At 41.6% G+C, this 25,431-nt stretch overlaps 1 protein-coding gene across 1 annotated transcript in view; it reads left to right on the plus strand.

Annotated features, from left to right (window-relative positions):
- Positions 1-444: 444 nt before the first annotated feature.
- Positions 445-25,431, plus strand: part of tp53i13 (tumor protein p53 inducible protein 13) — a 41,149-nt gene continuing 16,162 nt past the window's right edge. The window contains exons 1-7 of the mRNA XM_063031905.1: positions 445-678; positions 1,097-1,171; positions 3,181-3,216; positions 7,680-7,738; positions 10,926-11,004; positions 14,587-14,715; positions 19,095-19,301. Coding sequence (XP_062887975.1) covers positions 595-678; positions 1,097-1,171; positions 3,181-3,216; positions 7,680-7,738; positions 10,926-11,004; positions 14,587-14,715; positions 19,095-19,301 — 669 coding nt within the window. The 5' untranslated portion in view covers positions 445-594. The remainder of the gene's footprint in view (positions 679-1,096; positions 1,172-3,180; positions 3,217-7,679; positions 7,739-10,925; positions 11,005-14,586; positions 14,716-19,094; positions 19,302-25,431) is intronic.

The raw sequence follows: 25,431 nt of genomic DNA on the forward strand, positions 1-25,431 counted from the left end.
ACTAAAGCGAGCAAGAGGAATTCTGCAGATGCTGGAAATTCAAGCAACACACCTCAAAGTTGCATCTCTAGGAAGAGGTACAGTCGTCGTTTCAGGCCGAGACCCTTCGACGTCGACTGTACCTCTTCCTAGAGATGCTGCCTGGCCTACTGCGATCACCAGCGACTTTGATGTGTTTCCAGACTAAAGCAGCCCAGTCAATTGTATCCAATTCACTAGTAAAACGAAATTAAAAAGACCAAATTCCGACTGAGTGGAAGAGAATGTGGCGGCGCACTGGCTGACACTGGGGAAACAGCATCGCAGCTCATCCTCAGTATCAGTTTCCAGCCGTGTCTCCGCGTTCTATTGCACCGCCCACCTTCCAAGTTTAATCCAATCAGATTGCGAGGGAGGCGGCGGCTTCGCCCATTGAACCCGGAGTGCGGTGCCTGAGCCGGGTAGCTTCTCCGCGATGGCCGCGTTTCGGGTGCCGCCGGCGGTTGCGGGGCGTTCGCAGCCCGATCTCTGGCGTGCCCCGGGGAGCAGAGGGGCGCGGCTGTAGTGGCGGGGTCGGTCGGTTCGCTTGTGGCTCGGGAGCCGTGCAGGAGCTTCATGGAGGCCGAGCCCGGAGTGGGGCTGCTTCTGTTGTTGTGCGCGCTGCTGGCGGAGGCGAGGGAGCGATGTGATAACGGCAAGGTTGGTGGCGACAACACGGCTCGTCACAGTTCTGACACCCGCTGATATTTACTGAACCCCTTAAAAACTTGTACCTGTAACGTAGTGGCTGCAAGACGAAATGTAATGAAGTGTATGAGGCGCGGTATAGTTACATGGAAATCTAGAGCGTCGCGATCACGTTCATTCCGTGGCCTTGTGAGGCTGCACTGGCCTTTATGGCGGGAATATTGTGAAGTTCAGACTGCTGGATGTAATGCTCCCACTGTGGCCCAACTGGTTATTTGATAAATGTTTATCATATCTTCTTTGCTCATGTATTCTGCACCCCTGTTAGAATCCCTCATGCTTCTAACCTGGCCTCTCAGTTTCAGTGAACTATGTACGTGTCCCAGATCTCTCTCCTCCTGCTTATGATCGTTTTTTTCTTTTTTTTTAGTTTAAGCTGCAAATGGATTTGCCCCCAGTCGAAGAGCTGAGCTGTCCTGAACCTGTCTGGCCACTTCCCGAACTGGTAACTTGTAAACTTTTAGCTTTTCAGGGTTGCCTTTGTAGAATGCCACTCTATATTAGGGTGACTGTTACTTCGTGCTCTTGCTGCTATCGACTTATGCTCCGTACTGAAATCGGTGTTGGGTGTAGACAAAAGCTAATTCAATAATTAGTTACTGATAAGGAAGTACAAGGCTGGTGCTAATATTCAAAGTTCAAAGTATGTACGGTAGCATGCAAAGGTTTGGGCACCCCGGTCAAAATTTCTGTTACTGTGAATAGCTAAGTAATTAAAAGATGAACTGATTTCTAAAAGGCATAAAGTTAAAGATGACACATTTCTTTAATATTTTAAGCAAGAAAACTTTTTTCATTTCCATCTTCTACAGTTTCAAAATAACAAAAAAGGAAAAGGGCCTAAAGCAAAAGTTTGGGCACCCTGCATAGCAGTACTTAGTAACACCCTCTTTGGTAAGTGTCACAGCTTGTAAATGCATTTTGTAGCCAGCTAAGAGTCTTTCAATTCTTGTTTGGGGGATTTCTGCCCATTCTTCCATGCAAAAGGCTTCTAGTTCTGTGCTGGCCACAGATACTCGATAATGTTTAGGTCAGGGGACTGTGAGGGCCATGGCGAAACCTTCAGCTTGTGCCTCTTGATGAGTCCATTGTGGATTTTGAGATGTGTTTAGGATCATTATCCTGTTGTCGAAGCCATCCTCTTTTCATCTTTGGCTTTTTTTTTACAGACGGTGAGATGTTTGCTTCCAGAATTTGCTGGTATTTAATTGAATTCATTCTTCTCTCTACCAGTAACTGTTCCCCGTGCCACTGGCTGCAACACAAGCCCAAAGCATGATCGATCCACCTCCATGCTTAACAGTTGGAGAGGGGTTCTTTTCATGAAATTCTGCACCCTTTTTTCTCCAAACATACCTTTGCTCATTGCGGCCAAAAAGTTCTATTTTAACTTCATCAGTCCACAGGACTTGTTTCCAAAATGTATCAGGCTTGTTTAGATGTTCCTTTGAACCTTTCGAATAGAACTTTGACCAGGGGTGCCCAAACTTTTGCATGCCACTGTATATGTCACCATGTGCTATCCTGAGATTCAATTTCTTACAGCCATTCGCAGTAGAACAAAGAGATACAACAATCAATGGGAAAAACTGCATAAAATAACTGACTAACAATTAATGTGCAAAAGATGATCGGTATAAATATAAAGAGTAAATAATACTTTCTTTTTAAATCTTTTTACTTATTTTCCAAAATTATAAACAGAATAACAATGTTGATACAGAGAGATTGGAATAATCTTATTGTTGATAAGCATATACAAAAAAGATTTCAAATAATACGAGTATAATAGACTTCCAAACTCTTGATATAATTAATCATAGAGAAAAAAGAAATAAAAAGAAAAAAAACAAAGAAAACCCCCAAAAAGAAACAAAAAAAAACTAAATACTAAACCCAAAAAAAAGAAAACGGAGCAAAACAAGGCTAGACCAATATCTTAAATTGAACGCGTTCAATAATGTTGTCAACTCCACTCCTCTATTCATATATTTTAAGTTAATAAGAAGGATTCGGAAAGGTCAAATTACATCATATGAAAATGTTGAATAAATGGTTTCCAAGTCTCTTCAAATTTAACCGAAGGATCAAAAATGTCACTTCTGATTTTTTTTCTAAATTTAAACATAATATAGTTTGGGAAAACCATTGAAATGTAGTAGGAGGATTGGTCTCCTTCCAGTTCAATAAAATGGATCTTCTGGCTATTAAAGTAACAAATGCAATAATCCGACAGGCTGAAGAGTAAATAATACTGACGAGTTGTAGATGTTGGACTTTCGTGAAGCTGTACAATTTTTGTGTTAAGAGAAATGGCTGCATCTGTTTGATGATCTTGTGTCACTATAGTTAACAACTGGTATGTAGAAAACCGTATACAGTGATTTAAATTGTTTTCTTGTTGAATGGATTCAAATGATTTGTCTGTTTCACATTTTGTCTTCCATCTATCAGGTCATTCCAAGTCTGGCCAAGGTGTATCCTGAGCAGGTATGATTGACAGACCAATTGCGTCTATCACAGTTAAGCCCGCATTATTGTAACAATCTGCAAATCTTATACTTTACTCTTAATCTGTTAAATTGAATATTATTTGTTGCAGATCTTGCATATTAATTGACTTTATGATAAATCTAGATGAGATTTAAAGAGAAGACCAGTTTTATTTGTATGAAACATAGGTGGAATGTGTCGTTTAAAACAGTTTCATTTTAAAAAGGCCATAGTGTCAGTAACGTCTGGTATAGCTGTGAGGTGAAAAAAACCCACTTTTGATTTTTGGCTTAACTATCAGTTTGGTCTTAACAAAAATGAAAGCTTGGCAAACTTGCTCACAATCTTGTTAGCTTGCCAGGTGGGAAACTGAGTGAAGACCTGATTAGGTTTGTCTGTGATGTCCTTAAGTTGAATAATGTGTAGCCCTCTCGTTGAGGGATGGCGAAGTGTGCAGTGTGCCTATGTTTTGCTGGCACGTGTGGAGCTACTCACAACAAAACTGACAAGTCATATATAACTATATAATACAGGGAGATTTCTATAGACTCGTGTTCAGATTGACAATAAAGTGTCCCCTATTATTGGTTTACCCCATAATAATTGACACCTCTTAAATTGGAGAGTGGATGAGGGGGGCTGTATTTTAAAAAAACAAGCTCCTTAACCTTAAGCAAACCAGTTGTTCTAAAGGTGTCTGCCTATTGTGGGAATTTACAGAATCACGCTTGCACATACAGATTCTCCGATTGGGTTTATTGGTTGTAAACCCTTTAGAACAGAGATGAGAAGTGTCATTATCCAGAGGGTGGAGAATCTGTGGAATTCATTGCCACAGATGTCTGTGGAGACAGAATCATTGGGTATATTTAAAGAGGAGGTTGGTTGGTTCTTGGTTAGTAAGGGTGTCAAGGGTTATGGGGAGAAGGCAGGCGAATGGGGTTGAGAGGGATAATAAATCAACCATGATTGAATGCTGGAACAGGCTCAATGGGCTGAATGGCCTAATTCTGCGCCTATGTCTTATGGAATTTTCCGTGTTACTAATTTTGTGATTTTTAGTTAGTTGTTACAGGATTGACTTGTACTGTGTTTCAGATGGGGAAACCTATTGTGAAGTTCACAATGTAAGTGTTTAAAGGGCTGGTGTCTGCATCGAGCAAATGGATCTAACATGATTTTATGAGAAGTGTTCTTGTCTCAATGTTGTGATGCAGCATTCCTGAGTTCTAAGTCATCTCAATTTGTAGAATGTGGCACATAATAAATGCATAGCTAACAAGGAGAACCTGTTCCCATTTTTGTCTATTGTATTTTTTATTTACTCGTGACGTGAAATCGAACACTTCTGCAGGCTTTAAGCAGTTGGCCTGTTTGGTTTTATTTCTACTTTTGATATGGGAGGAGGGGGGTGCGATTGGTTTCTTGCAGTTGTGACCTCAGTGATTGAATACAATATTGGCTGCAGTGTGTGCTGGCTTTGTTAAAGTTTGGCTGCCACAAAGTTTGCATTCACTGCGACAGAACTTGAGTTTGGGTGTGGGTGGTTGGCACAGGCTGCAAACTGTGTGCTTTGACAGGGGCTGAGAGAATGTGTTTCAGCTCTGAAAGGTGGTTTGTGCACAGAATGTGCTCAAGCTGAAAATGTATGAGCCCAGAATACCGAGAATGTGTCGACCAAATGTAAAGGAAACGATATAAAAACATACAGAAGAACTATAAAACTGAACACGAGATTCTGCAAATGCTAGCAATCCAGAGAACCCACAAACAAAATGCTGGAGGAGTTCAGCAGGCCAGGCAGCATCTATAGAGAGGAATAAACAGCTGACGTTTCAGGTTGAGTCCCTTCATCAGGATTGAACATACAAAACTGAAAGTTATTTTGAAATAACAAATGAGGTGACAGTGAGACAATAGACCATAAGGGGAGTTGGATGTCATCTTTCTTTTTGGCTATCTGCCCATACCCGCTGTTTATATCTGCGCTCTCCCTTTTTTAAATTCTGGCCCATACGCGGTGCTGCAAGCAATATCATGTTGAAATTGCTAAGTTCCTGTACTGTTGCTATTCCCCTTTACACTTTCCACCTAACAACCTGAACCCAAAATAAAACAAAATACTGGAAATACCTGGTAGGTCACACCTGTGCGAAGAGAAATGGCTGATATTTTGGATTGAAGTCCCTTCATCTGCCCTGTTAATTCAACAATGACCCATGTTCTGTTTCAAACCCCCCTCCCTGCGCTCGGGGCTCATTTTGTGGCAATGATCTGGTTTATGTCATTCTTGTGCACTCCCCCATCACAGAATCTTCCTGTTAGGCGTTGCACATCCAACCAAAACCTTAAATGACAAGTAAATCATTTGTAAAGTGCTGCAAGTTCTACCAGCATTTTGTGTATGTGTGGCTCAAGAATTCCGGTGTGTGCAGAATCCCTTCTGTTTAAATCACTTGCAATGACTTTATCCTTGCTCATCATCTCTTGGTAATTGTAAAATGGTCGAAATTTTGGATTTGTTTGTCCACGACGCTGTGATTCTTCCCGCAATGTTGGTTTGTGGTGTCTTAGTTTTCAAAGCAACCTAGGCATTGACCCATTTGGTTTGTAGTGAGCAACTTCTTGCTCAATGGTATAAGGGACATACTGAATGGCTATTTTATTAGGTACAGGAGTGGAACTGTTGTGGTTTTCTGCTGCTGTAGTCCATCCACTCCAAGGTTCGACAAGCTGTGCGTTCAGAGATGCTGTTCTGCACACCACTGTTGTAGATATTTGAATTACTGTTGCCTTCCTGTCAGCTTGAACCAGTCCAGCCATTCAGTGACCTCTCATCTAAAACGGCAAATTCCTCCCCCCCGCCAACAGAACTGGATGGTTTTTGTGTTTCTTTTTTTTGCACCATTCTCTGTAAACTCTGTTTTGCATGAACATCCCAGGAGGCCAGCAGTTTGAGGTACTCAAACCACCCCATCGGAAATCAACAATCATTTTATGATCAAAGTCACTTGGATCACATTTCTTCCCCATTCTGATGTTTGGTCTGAACAACAACTGAACCTCTTGACCGTGTCCGCATGCTTTTGTAGCTGAGTTGCTGCCACATGATTAGCTGTTAGATATTTGCATTAATGAGCAGGTATACCTAATAAAGTGGCCACAGAGGATAAAACACTGCAGTGCAGTACAGGCCCTTTGGCCCACAATGTTGTGCTAACCTTGTAGCCTACGAGCTTAATCTTAATCAATCTTATTACTATGGATGATGACTCTAAAGCAGGTGCACGAAATTTAATGGGGTGGATATTTGCACTGAGGAATTTGAGGAAGGAAAGGTGAAAAGATGGGTTTAGGAAGGAAAGATGCGAAGATGGGTTTAGGAAGGTGAGTCTTGGGTTTCATGGTTCGAGTCCAGTTGGGATTCACTCCAGAACAAGCAATTTCAGGTATGATCAGAAAAATGGATTGAATGTTTAAAGTACTCCATCCAAGAGATATACAGCTGTTGGTGAAGGCTTTAAGCCTATTCAACCTAGTTGTGACTGTTGCACAGATGTAGAAAGTCAATGTGCTCAACATGTGAGCCACAAGACCTGAGGAACAAACACAAAATGCTTGAACTCAGCAGGCCAGGCAGCATCTATGGGGACGAATGCACAATTGATGTTTCGGGCCGAGACCCTTCATCAGGAACTGTGTTCAAAGGTTCATTTATTATCAAAGTATACGGCTCTGAAATTCTCCTCCAGATAGCCACGAAACCAAGAAAGTAAAGAATGGCAGCACAATCATCAACCCCCTAATCACTCCTCCCCGCACAAAAAAACCAAACCGGAACAGGCGCATTGACCCACCTCCTACCCCACAAAATCCCCTTCCCCCATACACAAAAAAAACAAAAAATAGCAGGCAAAAAACACACATATATAAAAAAATATAAGACTAGGGGTTGGGGGAGTCTACAGTCCAAGTCCATATCCAAAGCGCAGAAAACCTGGATAATCTCCATGCACAGTGGCAGTCTTTTCCCTCTGCGGTAGAAGAATGATCCCTCTAGTGATCAAAAGGCGGTCTCCCCTGTCCAGCAGCGATCAAAAGCAGGCAGCCAGCACTCACCTTCTACATTTGCCTCGGATGTTTCAATCTCCCTCCTGGAGACCGCAAGGACTGAAACACCTGGATGAGCTCCAAACTGCAAATCACAGGCTCCAGCAGTTCCACACTGGTGTTCAAGATGAAAAACAAACATGAAAGGGGTGAAATATATTGTTTCATGATCTATCCAGAAGTTGTTCTCCAAAGGAGCGTTGTATGCCAGCGCCATCTTGGCTGGAAGTATTCTCGTTATCAACAGCTTTATGATGGTCTGTGATGTAGGCTTCAGCTCAAAGCGGCTCTTTGGTTCTCTGAAGAAATGGTGTTATCTTGACCCTGAGGTGTTTTCTTCCTTTTTACAGGAAGCGATTCAAGTGTGTATGGACAAGCAGATTGTGTACAATGTGCGAATCCCAAACAGGTACTACGTTAATGATGGGTTATTTTAAAAGAACTGGGGATTTTTAATTTCTGACTTTTTAAAATCAATTGAAGGCATGGTGCAGAATATTTCGGGCTTTATTTAATCTGTGTAACAACTGAACCTTGCACTGTATGTGCAGAATCTACTGGTGTTTTAAAATTTACATCTTGTATTGACCATTGAGATAAGACATAATTACTCACTTCCTCACTTGTCACTTACTTCGAGTAGTTTATCAAATTTTGTGAGGCAGATATCACCTAGTGGTTACCAATACAATGTATAATAAATTTGGGTGATTATGACAGGCACTGCAACCATGCAGCACATTTTCTGCATGTTGATCGGAAAGACCCAGAGCTTGTGTTTAATATGAAATGAAGTGTAGCACTCTCCTGGTGTTACAACGGAACATCCTTCTTAATCATGACGACAAATCGAGAACTAGTTGACTGGTAGAGTAATGATAAAATGTACTGAAATAAAAAGAGTTGATTATTTGTTACATCCTTCACATACATGAGGAGTAAAAGTCTTTACGTTCTGTCTCTGAAGGTGTAATTTATAGTAATTTGTAACAAATAGTATGTACAACAGGACAGTCAGTAAAACATAGAAATACAGTTGTCAGTGTGAATGAAACAGTCTGATGGAAGAAGCTGTCCCGGAGCCTGTTGGTCCTGGCTCTTATGCTACGGTAGCATTTCCCAGATGGTAGTAGCTGGAACAGTTTGTGGTTGCAGTGACTTGGGTCTCCAATGATCCTTCAGGCCCTTTTTTACGCACTTGTCTCTGTAAATGCCCTGAATAGTGGGAAGTTCACATCTACAGATGCGCTGGGCTGTCCGCACCACTCTCTGCAGAATCCTGTGATTGAGGGAAATACAGCTCCCATACCAGGCAGTGATGCAGCCAGTCAGGATGCTCTCAATTGTGCCCCTGTAGAAAGTCCTTAAGATTTGGGGACTCATGCCAACTTTTTCAACCGTCTGAGGTGAAGCTGTTAATGCTTTTTTTTTGACCACACAGCAGGTATGTACAGACCATGTGAGGTCCTCGGTGATGTGTATACTGAGGAACTTAAAGCTGTTCACCCTCTCAACCCTAGATCGATTGATGTCAATGGGGGCTAGCCTGTCTGCATTCCTCCTGTAGTCCACAACTAGCTCCTTTGTTTTTGCGACATTGAGAGAGAGGTTGTTTTCTTGACACCACTGTGTCAGGGTGATGACTAATAAAAAGAAACAGTTTCCGATGTGAAGTGTGCATGCTCTCAAGTTTTTTTTTGAAAGTTACTTGCGTCCTGTTACACTGCTGGCACTTATGGCCGCAATGAAGATTTCTTCTTCATTGCTCTTTCTGTAACGGTTTGTTTTGGTTTTTTGACCAGTCAGGGTTGTTAGCCCTGAGCTGAATCCCCTGAACCTGGAGGACTGGTGGACCACCCTAAGTCTGGCCTTTACCCTTTGACCTGTTTGGCATGGGTGACCCTACCAAAAGCCAAAGCATAAAGCCCCGATTCCAGCCAACATAGCTCTCTGGGTCATTGAGACACACAAGCCTCCAAACCCTACGACAAGTTAATGGTTCTCTTGGAGGGTTTTTTTGGGTAAGAATTCCCTATTGCACATTCAAACTTAGTGAAAATTAAACTTCCATTGAGTAAAGATGTCTGTACTTATGAGGATTTTTCACAAAATAGTGTTGCCTTTCAGATTGTTCTCTTTAACTTTCTAGTAATGTCACTGGTCGCAGGTAATCATATCTCATGTCTTGTGAGCAAAATTCTAAATCAATGGCAACAGAGTCAGGCCACGTCTAGAGAAGGGCAACAGTTGGCCCCATTTCTGTGATTTATTTGCCACTGGTGACCACAGCCATTGTCTTTATTAACGCTGGCTGGTTTTGAATGGTATAAGCAGCAATGCTTGATCACTTTAGCTATGAAGTTTTAAGTGCTGTTGTTTTGTTGACTGGCTAGAAGCAGATAAGTGTAATTGTAGGGACACACTGACATCAAGAAGCGGTTTGGGCAAGTTTTTGTTCACCCCCGACCACGTAGAGTGGAAAAGACTGGGGACCATATCAGTTTAATTTTTACTGCTTATTATAAAATCTCACTCTTGTACAAAATGAAGTAAGTAACTAATTGGGAGATGATCTAAATTAACTGGTTTTCCTCATTTTGGGCTTTTGTTTAGCTGAGTTTAGTTGCAGTGTTACTTTGAGCAATTGAGAATGATTGTGTGTCCAGCAGTTTCCATGGGATCTGAAGTAAAGTTTTGGTATTCCACTGGACCTTGCCTCTGATGAGAAATGTTCTTCTCTTCCGTTCAGCGCACGAGGACTATATTTTAATTTATTTAGAGATGCAGCACGATGGAGGCCCTTGGGCCAAATGAGTTGTGCTGGCCCGCAACCCACCTGCTTAGCACTAGCTTAATCACAAGACAAGTGACGAATTAACTAACTAACCAGTGTGTCTGTGATCTGTGGAAGGAAACTCTCATGGTCACGGAGAGAACATACAAACTCTGATCCCCTGAGCTGTAATGGCATTGCCCCAGGTTGGAAGTCTTGTTCTCGAGGAGAATTCCTTTGCGTTCTCCCGATTGGCTCCCAGAGAGGAAATCCATCTCGTCATGCTTGTCCCTTGGCCAAATGGGTGAGACCGCCATTGACAAAATACTTTGGTCACATCCAGTAGAATTTCTGTTGGCCCTGAAGTTGTATCTGGTTGAGACCTGCTGATGTTTTGAGTATACTGGGAGGGAATTGGATCCAAAGGATATTCCAAAAATAGTGTTTGGTTTAACTTTTATTTTGCATAATTAACTTAATATTAGTCTTGGAACTGTCGATGCAATGTGCATCTCAAGGTGATGTACAATTTTCATATTACTCTTTTTTTATTAAGAATACAGGAAATTTCCTTGCTATTTGCCAGATACATTCTTAAATATTCTGTAAATGAATTCTGTTTGACTTGGATCATGTTTAGTCAGTTCGTGCTTTGTAGATGGAGGGGTTGCTTGGTGGATAACACTATTTTGTTTGCAGAGTTTAAGTACAATCTTGATGAGCCGTATGAATCTGCAAAATTTTATCTGAGCTGTTTTTGAAGGAGGAATTCAAGCATTAATGTCTTAACCCTTATCCTTTGTTTTCTGTTTGAACCGGACAGCGGCATCCATCGACCCAACTGGGCAATTTATGGAGAATACTTGTACATCCCTGCCCAGCGCTGGGTGCACAACCTGCAGGTACTGAAATATTGCTAGTTTTAAACTTGACTTGAATGACAGAGGATGAGAGGTGACCTGATAGAGGTGTATAAGATGATGGGCATTGATTGTGTGGATAGCCAGAGGCTTTTTCCCAGGGCTGAAATGGCTAACACGAAGGGGGATAGCTTTAAGGTGCTTGGAAATGGGTAGCAAGGACAGGTCAGGGGTAAGTTTTTCCACACACACAGTGGTGGGTGTGTGGAATGCGCTGTCGGCAGCAGTGGAAGCGGATACAATAGGAGCCTCTTGGATAGGTACACGGAGCTTAGAAAAATAGAGAAGGCTATGTGCTATGGAAACTGTAGAGACTACCTAGAACAGTGGTCCCCAACCTTTTTTGCACTGCAGACCAGTTTAATATTGACAATATTCTTGCGGACTGGTTGACCGGGGGTGGGGGTGGGGTGGAGTGGAGTTCAAGTAGGGTTAAACTCACCTCAACATATCTTTTACAGTTAGGGTTGCCAACTTCCTCACTCCCAAACGAGGGACAAAGGTAGCGGTCAAATCCCGGCAACACATAAAAGTTGCTGGTGAACGCAGCAGGCCAGGCAGCATCTCTAGGAAGAGGTACAGTCGACGTTTCAGGCCAAGACCCTTCGTCGGCCTGAAATGTGGACTGTACCTCTTCCTAGAGATGCTGCCTGGCCTGCTGCGTTCACCAGCAACTTTGATGTGTGTTGCTTGAATTTCCAACATCTGCAGATTTCCTCGTGTTTGTGTAGTCAAATCCTGGGACACTTTACCCCAGGAAAGACTACCATGACCATGATGCCTTGCGCGAGTACCTGTGTGCGCATGTGTGTACGTGCCGATTCCCCCCCCCCACAAATTGGTTTTGCCTTCCTTTTCCCAACTATACATACATTATTTCTACTTTATGTAGGCTGTGTATTTATCATATCATTCCTGCTTTTACTATACGTTGGTGTTATTTATTTTCGGTTTTATATGTTATTTGGTATGATTTGGTAGGTTATCTTTTTGGGTCTGGGAATGCTCAAAAATTTTTCCCATATAAATTAATGGTAATTGCTTCTTTGCTTCACGCCATTTCGGCACGAAAGATTTCATAGGAACGCTCTATCTTAGCAGGGGAAATACGGGATAAGGGCGGTCCCCTGTGGGATAAACCAATTTAGCCCAATATACAGGATGTCCCGGCTAATACGGGACAGTTGGCAACCCTATGTTCAAGTTCAACAGTGCGTGACAGGGAATGAGGAAAGGTGCAGCTGACTCATATCGTTTCCTCGTGGCCCGGTAGCTCATGCTTTGCGGCCCGAAACTGGTCCGCAGCCCGGTGGTTGGGGACTGCTGACCTAGAATAGGTTACGTGGTCAGCACAACATTGTGGGCTGAAGGGCCTGTAATGTGCTGTAAATTTCTATGTTCTTTGAGAAACTGGGTGTTCTCCCAACAAGGTGTTAGTCCGAGAGTAGAATGGCGTGGAGAATTTGGTGTGTGGGGAAGATGTGTTAATTACTCTCATGTGAGATTCTCATTCTCCCATGAAAGTGACTATTTCACGTTGTGCTTATGTATGAAGTGCTCTGGAATGAACTGGTCCTGCAAGAGGGCGTTGCTGGGAATAATAAGCAGCCAAAACGAGTAATTCTCTGGAGCACCAAGCGAGGAGCAAATAGTTTTCATTCTGAGCAACATCCAGCTGTAAAAGTTAGTAGGGTAGTGAGAGTGCGATACACAGCCTATTCAGAATGAGCACAAAGATGTGCTCTGTAGAGTGCAGATAATGGGAGTCCTGTTGCTGGCACAGGGGCACGTGGCGTAGTCTGGAGAGGGCAAAGAAAAATGATGAACTGCTATCCCTAGGAAATGAAATGTGAGGCAGCCAGGCAGGCACCGAGTATCCGGACAAGAGAGACTGTGTATAACTGACTAGCATCTCAAGACGTAACAAATGGTTTACAATGTTCTTCCTAAATGACCAAATATGCCACTGGATATCATGTTCTTTATTCCTCTGCAGAAGAAAATCAATTCAGTGTCTGTCTTTCACTGATGCCTGTTTCTAGATTTTAATGTTGCTTGCCAGAATCGCAATAATTGCAGGATTCCCTTAATCAGCTGCATGCATGTAAAACTGATCATGTGACCATGCACCAGTTCAAGATGTTTTTAAGTGATCTCATTGTCCATTGTTGGTAGCAGTCCATTAGCTCTGAGTGTTAGCAGTCTCTGGCTGTCGTTAGGGACGTAGATGGCTTATTATTCCCAGGTGATGAAGGTAGTTTGTCACGTCTAGCTGTAGATGCCAGAGCAGGATCACGTTTTACCACTGATTTGACCCCCTACTTCAAAATTTGTGTCCACAACAACCCAGCCCTTCCTGTGTTCATTTAATTGGTATCATTCACTCCTGAGCTGAGAGTTTCCATGTTGAAATCCCAGCATAGAGACTCAAGAACCAGACTGTGATGTTCCACAGCAGGGAGAGGGGGTACCGTACTGTTAAAGATGCCATTGTTTGTGTAAAACCAAGATCAAACGCCTGCCTGGCTCTTGAATGGATATAGAAGTTCCTGGGCACCATTTTGGTGGTGTTGTCTGGGTGGCAAGTTGGAGATGCGTGCCTCTCTACCGAAGGAAGTGTAAGGCTCTCTTTCCCTCCGCCTGCCTGCAGGTGGCAGGTCACCCTTCAACAAGGTGTAGTACCTGCTTAGCCCCCCACCCCACCCCACCCCCGGGATTAGGGTCACGTGAAACCACCAGCGCAGGTGGTTGGTGGATGGTATATGAGCGGCTGGTGCACATCACAAATCCTGGTTATGTGACTGCTGATGCCAGGCAGACGATCTCTGAAGAGTATCGATAATGCCTGGGGTCAACTGTCTTGTAAAGAGTCTTCCCAGAAGAAGGCAATGTTAAGCCACTTCTGTGGTAAAATTCACCAAGAACAATCATGGTTATGAGACCTCAACTGCCCACGTCATACGACACGGTATATTATGATGTTATCTGCAAAGGGCTGAACGATATTTATCCTCCAGTGACCATCCCTAAACGATCACTGGGCATTTGTTGAACACAAATTAGTTGCCAGGTGTCGTGTATCTGTGTCTGTACTTCACTGGCTGGTGAGTGTCCTGGGATGTTCTCCATGAGCTGAGGGAGGCTTTAGAATCAGAATCGGGTTGATTATCTCATGTTGGTTGTGAAATCTGTTTTGCGGCTGCAGTACAAGACCTAAAAAAAAATCAGAAGTTACAATAAAAAGAAAGGAAATGGTGCAAAAGAGAAATACTCTGGTAGTGTTGAGAAATCTGGTGGTGGAGGGGAAGAACCTGTTCTGAAAGTTAGTGAGGGTCTTCAAGCTGCTGTACATCGTCCCTGATGTTTGTAATGAGAGGAGGGTGGGACGGGTCCTTAATGATCAATGCCATCTCTTCAGGTATCACCTTTTGAAGATCTTTGAACGTTGCTGGTTAAGGCCATATTTTTAAAAATGCCTTAACTTCCGCTGCAAACTTAGCAAATAAACTCCTTTTTAATGAGTTGTGTATTAATTTTATACTCTTACTTTCACTCCTGCACCAGCATGGTGGGATTGCCTTCCTTTATCATCCTTGTGTGCATCCGCGACTGAAGGAGGGGCTGACCTTGTTGGCCAGGGCTTGCGTGCAGAAACACATCGTCACTCCTCACCTCAACCTCAGCCAGGAACGGGTAAGCAGCATCTCCTGGCACCGTGAGATACGTAGGCGTTAACGCAGACTTCCTTCCATTTCTATCAATGACCCATCGTTTAAAACATTTTAATGTTGCGTTTTTTTCATATTTTTTGCATCAATTTTGAACGTGGAGGTTATGAGCTAAGTATCCATTTTGCTTTCAGTGAGAACTTTTAGTTGGGTTGGGGTATGGACTTACTCAGCCCTGGATTGTGTTTTTTAAATTCTTATCTTTCTTTAATTGGATGTTTCTGAGCCAGAGCAACTCCAGGTTATAAAGGAGGGGTTCCCAATCTTTTTTTTAATGCCAGGGACCAATACTATTAAATAAGGCGTCTGTGGACCCCAGTCTGGGAACCCCTAGAAATCAGTGATGTGATCACTCGGGTTGAGTATGATTCCCTGAGGGGTTGTTTACTGGTGGGCCCTCGAGTGGCTGTAGAGGCCGATCCAGGAGTCACATTCTGATGCAGTGTGGGCAAGAGTTAAATGGTGGCTGGGTCTTCTCGAGTAGTACAGAATGAAAACAGGCCCTTCAGCCCACGTGATCTGTGCCAATCACCGCATCCTTCCTGCTAGTTCCAGTTGCTCATTTTCTGCCCGTAACCCTCCAAGCCTCTCCCCTCCATCCATTTGCCCCTTTAAATGATTCAATTTTTTTTTCCCCCTGCCTTGACCACTTCCTGTGGTAACTCACTCCAGGTATTCACTGCCCTCTGTGTGAAGGAGTTCTCTCTCAGATCTTCTCTTGGAGCTAAGTCCCCAACCCCAGGGAATAGACAGAAACTGTCCACCTTGCCCATGAACTCCAGTGAGGTCACCCTTCATCCTCCTGTGTTCCAGATTCAAGATCCAATGAGACCAACCTCTCCCCATAGGAATCGGGTCCTGTAGTTCAGGCCCAGCATCCTCGTAAATCTCTTCTGCGCCCTCCCCAGCTTGACGGTGTCTTTTCTGTAAAAGGGGGACCAAAATTATACTCAATACTCCAAGAGCGGTCTCCCAAACGACCAACATCACGTCCCTTCTCCTCAACTTGATGCCCTGATTGGTGAAGGTCTGCAGGCTTCTTCACCTGCATTACTCTGACTCTTGTGTTGTCTATTGCACAGCCACTTTCAATGACCTGTGCGCTTGTCCTCCCAGGTGTCTTTGTATCACAAGTGCTATCAATGCCTGCCGTTCACTTGTAGCATGCATATCGATTTCTCCAGCTTCTGGTAATCTCTTCAATTTCTCTATTTGCTAATCTTGTTACACTCTCAAATCTTCTCATCAACCCCCTCTGGTTTCCTTCCTTCCCTTTCTCCTGTGGGCCACTGTCCTCTCCTGTCACATTCCTTCATCTTTAGCCTTTTATCTTTTCCACATATTCCCTCCCATCTTCTTACTTCATTCCCCCTAACTCCCCCACCTACACACCTGCTAGCTTGTCCTTTTTTTAAACAAAACTTTAAAAGTTTATTTCCACAAATTACAAACATTCAATATTTACAAGACAGTGAATAAATTCAAATTAAAATATGATTACTACTGTCCACGAAACAGTCAATTCCCTGGGGGGGCCCACTGTACCCATTACGATGGGATGCTCCCTCCCCGAGGGCAGCCGGGCACAAATGCATCCTCAGGAGAGGGGCAGGCAGTTGGTCCTGGCAGAGGCCTGGCCTTTCCACCACCTAGACCCGTGAATGGCCAACTTGGCCAGGCCCAGGAGCAAGCCCACTAGCAGATCCTCCTCACGATCTGCCCCTTTCAAACTGGGTGCGCGGGGCTGAGGTGCAAACTGAACCTGAGCAGCCGCCCCTTCAGATACTCAAAACGGGCTGTAACCTCTCGCACTCCATATACTTGTGGTACACTGACTCCTCCTGGCAACAGAATGGACGGGTGGACAGGGTGTCAGTGAACCCGTTTAAAAACCTGTTGTACGGTACTGCCTGATGCAACACCTCCCGTCCCAGGCCCTAAATGTAGAGGGGAAGGACCCTGCATAAAGAGATTTCCACTGGGGACCTTCCTCCGCCGCCAGCTGGTGAAACGGACTGCCGGGCCGAGTCTGGTTGTCAGACGAAGGCAAGGACGTGAAAGGTGTAGAAGAGCAGCCTGTTGAAGAAGTGCTTTGGAGCGTCACAGAATGGCACGCATGAGACAGCTTGCGTTATGGGGGACCCTCTCCTGCGTGGTGTCCCGAGGCCTGTGTCGTAGTGGATCGACCCGATGCAAAGACAACAGTACCACAAATACACTAACACACGCAATTCTTTCTCAAACTTTTACTCTTTATTCATAGCATGCTTTGGGGGAAGTTGCAAACTGATCTCTCAAAAAGCCAGTCCAGACACTGCCCCCGAACTACACAATTCTCCACAATTTATAACATTGATCATGTAGCAGGAAATCTTACCATTACAAGTTTAGACAATATTAGAATCATTTCAACCACATGCTAAGCTACAATTAGATGTAAAATGATCATTGGTTAGTTATAATTATTTTAAGCCAAAGCTAGCCCATCAGTTCCTCATGCAGACACCTTCCCCTTTTCTCTAGAATATTCTAACCCCTACACTATCCTTCCCATATTTAGTTATACCTTGAGATACTTCTGCATGATCAGGTAGTTCCTTATTTGAACCTTTGCCTATCTTTAGAGAACAGTGGCTAGTACGTCTTCTGTTGCTGGGTAAGGTTTCTTTCTGACTTGTCCCAGCGACAGTATTGTGATCACTCACTAATCATTGGTCATGGTCTATACCCCTATTTACCTATCCCTCTACTCCATCACCTGGGTCTGACGAGCACGTCCCACCCATCAGCTGGAGCCCCTCCATTTCCACCAACTCCCTTGATGCCCGCTGTGATCGGAATGGGACCAGCCCCCTCGCAGCCAGAGCACCGTCCCCCACTAGAGCACGAGCACCCTGTCTAGATGAGACTAGACCTCATACCCTCAGCTGCTCTTGATAAAACCGAGCCAGTTCCCTCAAGTCGGCGCGGCTGATGCTGTCTGCCCTCCTGCAGGCAGCGTCCCTGGCAGAGAGAGTGCATTGCCAGTGCATGCCACCTTGGAGGGTGGTCACTGTACGGGTATCTCTGCAGGATCCCCTCACTCCTTGTTCTGGCTTCCGTCTCCTTCCTCTCCAGTCCTGATGAAAGATCTCAGGCCAAAATGTTGACTGTTTATTCCCCTCCATAGATGCTGCCCGGCCTGCTGAAGTTCCTCCAGTATCTTGTGTGTGTTGTACTTCTAGGTTACCCTGATTTGACGGTCCAAAATGCATCGGCTCAGAATGGTCTGTAGAATTGTGTGATGTCTGGAGTATTGACGAATAAGGGGATGACAACTCTGACACCGGAATTTGCAATTCCTGATTAAAGTTGCCTGCAGCAAATAGGTGGGGAGGAAATGATGTGGCAAATATATACCAAATTTGCACAAGGTGTGCATCTTGGATAAGATGTCTGCCTTTGCGATTTAATGAGTACAGTACCACACCTAATGTGTTATAGAACTAGTAATTCTGACTGAATTAATTAGGCTGCACTCTGAGTTTGTATCTCGCCAGGATCTGCTGGAGAATTTAAAGACGATCTCTTGGGGGGGGGAGGGTGGGGGAAGAGTAAAAAGTGTTGAAGGGGCGGCGCGGTTAGCGTAATGCTTCATGGCGCCAATGGCCTGGGTTCAATTCCCGCTGTTGTCCGTAAGCAGTTTGTGAATCTCCTTGTGACCATGTGGATTTCCTCTGGGTGCTCTGGTTTCCTCCCACACTTCAAAGGTGTATGTGTTAGTGGGTCACGTGTGTAATTGTATGGGTTAGTACGTCACATGATAATAGATGAAACCATTGGATTAGACCTCTTCAAGTAGATTCCTTCTTTATCTCTTTACCTCTTCTACCTGTCCCCTCCCTCTCCTCTCACCTGTCACCTGCCAGCTTGTACTCCATCCCCTTCCCCCACCTTATTCTGGCTTGTGTCGCCTCCCCTTCCAGTTCCGATGAAGGATCTCAGCCTGAAACATCGACTGTTTATTCCCCTCCATAGAAGTTTGCCGAGTTCCTCCAGCCTTGTGTGTGTGTGTGTGTGTTGCTCATCTTGTGTGTGTTTCAACATCTGCAGAATTTCTTGTTTATAAACCACTGGATTCTTCAAGAACATACTTGGTTCGCTAATGTTCTTCTGGAGGAAAATTGGCTCCCATCAGGACTATATGTGAAGCTAGGCCCCACATTGATGCTTTAAAGCAACATATCAAGGCACTCACTTGTTTATCAGTAAATTCTGGCTTTGCCACTGCCTGTCCGTAAATGATAAATGTTTTTCTAAAAAAATTGTTTTAGTTTATTTAACTCTACTACTTTTCTTTTACAGCCCTTGGCCTTGGTTGCATGGGGTAAAAGCCTAGAGATGTCAGAGATTGACCTTGCGGAAGCTGTCAGCTGGCTGACAAAGAGTGCAAACCGGGCTTATAACTCCCAGGTGAAAGAAGATGGGGTATACAAATTTCTGCTGATCCAGAAAGCAAGGCCGGTGTCAGATAACAATGACGGCATTATCTGTCCTGCAGATCAAGTCAAGGTAAACTGCTAATAGTAAATTAAAATAAATGAAGGAGATGACTACAACTGAGGTTGCTCAATTTGTTGTCTCGGTGATAGACCCTTGTTAATTGTAACAGTGAATTATCTTAGACCGCTTGGTGCTAGGACACATCTAGCCTGAGTATTCCCTTGTGGATGGGTAAAAGCCCATAAATTATGTGCCAGCTCTTGGCAGTTCCATCAGTTTTATTTCTCTGCAAACCGATTTTCTATCATTTTTCTCCCAGTTCTCCTATTACAGGAGCCAGTTAACCTACCAGTGCATTTTTGGGAGATAGGTGAAAATTGGAGTACTGGAAGGGGAGTGGGGAAGTCCAAGCAATTACAGGTTAAATTTTTTTTTACATGGATATCCTCAAGAGACAGACCCCTAGCATGGCAACATTCACCATGAAGGATCCCACTGTCTTGGACATTGTACTGCTCTGGCGGGGGAGCTACAGGAGACAGAATAATACAGGAACTGCTTCCAACCCTCTGGCATCAGCTTTCTGACTGGTTCTTTTCTCCATTTTTAAATCTTTTTATTGAATAAGTATACAAAAAGGTAAGCCATATAAACATTAATACAATGTTAAAATATAATAAAATTACAGAAGGTATCAATACCAAAAAAAATACTACAAACAATGTAATTTAAACATAAGAAACCAAGATAACATAATAGTATACTAAATTTTATATATATATCAATAGAAAAAAAGAAAAAAAAACCCCAAAAAAACCCACCGTGCAACTAACTAAAAGCAAAGCAAAGCAATGGGCTAACTTGAAACCAAACAGAGTTAAACTTAAAATCACGTCCTCAATCCCGACCTCCATTAAAAACAGTGAAAAAAAAACAAGAAGGGTATATATTACATTAAATGAAAATATCGAATAAAAGATCCCCAAATCTGTTCAAATTTAAATGAAGAATCATAAAGGTTACTTCTAATTTTCTCCAGATTAAAACATAATATCGTCTGAGAGAACCAAAAAAAGGTAGTTGGAGCATTAAGCTCTTTCCAATGTTGTAAAATACATCTTTTCGCCATTAAAGTAAGAAATGCAATCATTCTACGGGCTGAAGGGGAAAGATTACTAGAAATTTTAGGTAGTCCAAAGATAGCAGTAATAGGGTGAGGAGAGATATCTATATTTAATACCTTAGAAATAATATTAAAAATGTCTCTCCAAAAAGTTTCCAAAGTAGGGCAAGACCAAAACATATGAGTTAAAGAGGCTATCTGCCCCGAACATCTATCACAAAAAGGATTAATATGCAAGTAAAAACGCGCTAACTTATCTTTGGACATATGTGCTCTATGAACAACTTTAAATTGAATTAGGGAATGTTTAGCACAAATAGAGGAAGTATTAACTAATTGTAAAATCTGCCCCCAATCATCCACAGAAATGGTAAGCCCCAATTCCTGTTCCCAATCTACCCTAATCTTATCAAATGGAGCTTTCCTAAGTTTCATAATAATATTATAAATCATAGCCGATGCACCTTTCTGACATGGATTAAGGTTAATTATCGAATCTAAAATATATGTAGGAGGAAGCATTGGAAAGGAAGAAAGTATAGTACTTAGGAAATTTCTAACTTGTAAATATCTAAAAAAATGTATTCTTGATAAGTTATATTTATTAGATAATTGTTCAAAAGACATAAGGGAACCATCTAAAAATAAATCCAAAAACCGTAAAATACCCTTAGTCTTCCAAGTTTGAAAAGCGCGATCCGTAAAAGAGGGAGGAAAAAATATGTTACCTAAAATAGGAATCGCTAACCCGAATTGATTAAGATCAAAAAATTTTCTGAATTGAAACCAAATACGCAAAGCATATTTAACTATCGGGTTAGACACCTGCTTAAGGCGTTTCGAATCAAAAGGGAGAGAGGAACCTAAAATAGAGCCAAGTGTATAGCCCTGAACAGATTGTAGTTCCAATGCTACCCATTTAGGAATAGATAGTATATCCTGGTGAAGTAACCAAAATTTCATATGTCGAATATTAATTGCCCAATAATAGAATCTAAAGTTAGGTAATGCTAAACCTCCATCTCTCTTAGCTTTCTGTAAATGTATTTTACCCAGTCTCGGATTTTTATTCTGCCAAATAAATGAAGAAATTTTAGAGTCAACTTTATCAAAGAAAGATTTTGGAACAAAAATTGGTAATGCCTGAAACACATATAAAAATTGTGGCAAAAAAAACATCTTAACTGCATTAATACGACCAATCAAAGTTAAATATAAAGGAAACCATTTAGATGAAAGTTGAGTAATATGGTCTATTAATGGTAAAAAGTTAATCTTAAATAAATCTTTATATTTACAAGTAATTTTAATCCCAAGATATGAAAAATAATTATTAATCAATTTAAATGGAAATTTATAATATAAGGGAAGATGTTTATTAATCGGAAAAAGTTCACTCTTACTAAGATTTAATTTATAACCTGAGAAAAAAACAAATTGTGCTAATAACTCTAAAACAGCAGGAATGGATTTCTCAGGATTAGAAATATATAAAAGTAAATCATCAGCATAGAGTGATAATTTATGGGACTTTAATCCCCGAGTTATCCCAGTAATATTTGAAGATTCTCGAATAGCAATTGCAAGAGGTTCTAATGCAATATCAAATAATAGGGGACTAAGAGGACAGCCTTGTCGAGTACCACGAAAGAGAGGAAAAAAAGGTGAGTTTAAAGAGTTAGTACGAACCGAGGCTACAGGGGAATGATATAACAGTTTAATCCAGGATATAAATTTCAAGCTAAAATTAAACATTTCAAGCACCTTAAATAAATAAGGCCATTCTACTCTATCAAAAGCTTTCTCGGCATCTAAAGAAATAACACACTCAGGAACATTTTGTGAGGGAGTATAAACGATATTTAACAATGTACGAATATTATAAAAAGAGTAACGACCTTTAATAAAACCCGTTTGATCTTCCGAAATAATAGAAGGAAGTACTTTTTCTAGTCTATTTGCTAATAACTTAGAAAAAACTTTAGAATCAACATTTAATAAAGATATTGGTCTATAAGATGCACATTGAGCAGGGTCTTTATCCTTCTTTAGTATTAGAGAAATTGATGCTCTATTAAAAGATTCAGGAAGTTTACCAAGTTTCAAAGAAGCCTCAAAAACCCTACAGAGCCAAGGAATCAATAAAGAAGCAAAACATTTATAAAATTCAACGGTAAACCCATCCGGGCCAGGAGCTTTCCCCAAATTCATAGAAAAAATAACATTCTTAATCTCATCCATTGTAATGGAAGTATCTAATAAAGAAGACATATCCTGTGAAATCTGAGGAAAGTCTAACTTATCTAAAAAATCATTCATATATTTAGAATCTCGAGGAGACTCTGATTGATATAAAGAAGAATAAAAATCACAAAAGGTTTGATTAATCCCCACATGATCCAGTATCAATCGATCATTTTGGTTATAAATCTGATTGATTTGAGATTTAACATAATTAGATTTCAATTGATTAGCCAGCAGCTTGCCAATTTTGTCGCTGTGAACATAAAAGTCACTTCTTGTTTTCTTTAATTGGTTTACAATCGAGGACGAGAGTAGTAAACTGTGTTCCATTTGAAGTTCAGTTCTTTGTTTGTATAACTCCTCAGAAGGAGCCATAACATATTTCTTATCAATTTCTTTAATCTTGTCCACAATTACCATCTCCTCCTGCTTCTGTTTCTTCCTCAAAGCAGCAGAATACGAAATAATCTGACCCCGAATATAGGCTTTAAAAGTGTCCCAAAGAGTGTTAACCGAAATATCTTCTGTATGGTTAATTGTAAAAAAAAGCTCAATCTGTTCATTCATAAAATTAACAAAGTCCGAGTCCTGAAGCAACAGCGAATTAAAGCGCCATTGTCTATTATTTGGTATATTGGCCATAATTTTAATAGAAAGCTTAAGTGGAGCATGATCCGAAATGGTTATAGAATCATAATCACATTTAATCACTGAAGGAATAAGACGAGAATCAATGAAAAAATAATCAATTCTTGAATAGGAATGATGAACATGTGAAAAGAAGGAAAAATCTTTTTCCTGAGGATGCAGAAAACGCCAAATATCCGTCGACCCAGAATCAGAAAGGAAAAAATTAATCAAATTTGCAGATTTATTAGGTAAAGTCCGTAAAGGAGCCGAACGATCCAAAGCTGGAGACAAAGAAGTATTAAGATCTCCGCCCCAGATCAATGAAAACTCGTTCAAATTCGGAAACTGATCAAACAATGATTTATAAAATTCCGGACAATCCATATTAGGAGCATAAACATTAACCAAAACTACTTTTTTATTAAATAGTAAACCACTAACCAATAAAAATCTACCATTCGGATCAGAAATAATATCCTGTTGTATAAAAGTAACTGAGGAATCTATAAAAATAGAGACGCCTCGAATCTTAGCATTGGAGTTCGAATGAAATTGTTGTCCCTTCCAGAATTTGAAAAAACGTAGTCTGTCCCCCCTCCGTACATGGGTCTCTTGTAAAAATAAAATTTGTGCTTTAAGTCTCCGGAACACTTTAAAGACTTTTTTCCTTTTAATAGGATGATTAAGACCGTTAGTATTCCAGGAGACAAAATTAATAATAGACTCCATAAATCCTAAAGTCAACCCACAACAAGGAGGATTGACGATAGGCGCGACCCACAAACCCGGAGAGGAAACAGAACATACAAAAGATACCGGGAAAAAGGACGCAACCAGTACTTCAATAATGTATATAGCCCAAAGAGAAACAAACTAAAAGGTGAAGCCCCTCCCACCACCCTCCACCCCAAGACCCCAAGGCAAAATCTAAAGCAGACCCGCCAGAAAGAAGCAAGCGCTAAAACTACCCCCATGACTTCCGGTATACGCTCCCTGAAAAACAAGGTATAAATATGAAAAAGATCAGCTAATTGTAAAACAGTAAAAAAGTAAAAAAAAAGTAGCTCAATTAAAATACACACAGAACAGAACAAAAGCCAGAAAATATATATTTAAAAAAAAACCACAATAAACCTACACCGCAACAAGAAAAAATAAGATTATTGACATAGAGTGGTTATAAAAAGCAAAACAAAATAAAATTAAAAAAAACTACAAAATTTAAGGCCACACAGGAAATACGTAAAATGACAAAAAGGAAGTAACCACCCAGAATCCCCTGGGAAAGGAAAGAAATGACGCAGTTAAAAAGAAAGTTTAGCAACCATATTAAGAAATCAAAAATAAACTTTTCTGCCCAAATAGGGCACGAAAAAGTTAAAACCAGCCAATTCACAGCCTCCGATCAACGGAGATAATTTAAAAAAAAGCAATTAAGATGTTGAAGATGAAAGTTGATCCAGATAACTGGGCATCCGATGGAGAATCAAAAAAACGAAGGGCTCCATCTGACATGCGAATCCTTAGACGTGCAGGGTACAGCAGCGCTGGTCTTAAATCCATCTTATAGAATTCCGACATCACGGATCTGTAACGAACCCGTTGGTCCCAGATTGGTTTACTGAAATCTTCCACGAATCGGAACTTAAGATCCGAAAAATCAATGAAACCTTTAGATCGAGCAAATCGAAACAGTCTCTCCTTGTCTTGAAAGTAATGAAAACGTAAGATAACATGCCTAGGTCTATCTGACCTAGACGAGTATGATGGGATTCTGTGAACACGATCCAGTAGCGGTGGTTGGTCAGGAAATACAGTAGGGAATGCATCTTTTAAAAGTTGAGAAAAATACTTCATGGGGTTGTTAGATTCTACAGCTTCCCTCACCCCGATCATTCGTAAATTCTGCCGTCGCATTCTAGATTCCAAGTCAGAGTTTTTAAAAGTCAGAAAGTCAAGTTTCTTCTTCATTACCTTAATTGTTTCTTCGATTTTCCCCATCTTAAGCTCACTTTGTTGCGTGAATTTTTGAAGATCAGATATAGCCGACTGATGTTCCGCAATAAATGTTTGCATCTTATCAATTGAATCGGCAATTTTCTGGAGATTAGTTGAGATTTCCGTAAGAATCAGGTCTTTAACAGGGCCTGCAATCTCCGTACGAATCATCTCCCTAACAGAGGTTGAAATTTCCCTCTGAAT

This window comes from Mobula hypostoma, chromosome 23, assembly GCF_963921235.1.
Source record: "Mobula hypostoma chromosome 23, sMobHyp1.1, whole genome shotgun sequence".
Classification (NCBI taxonomy): Eukaryota; Metazoa; Chordata; class Chondrichthyes; order Myliobatiformes; family Myliobatidae; genus Mobula; species Mobula hypostoma.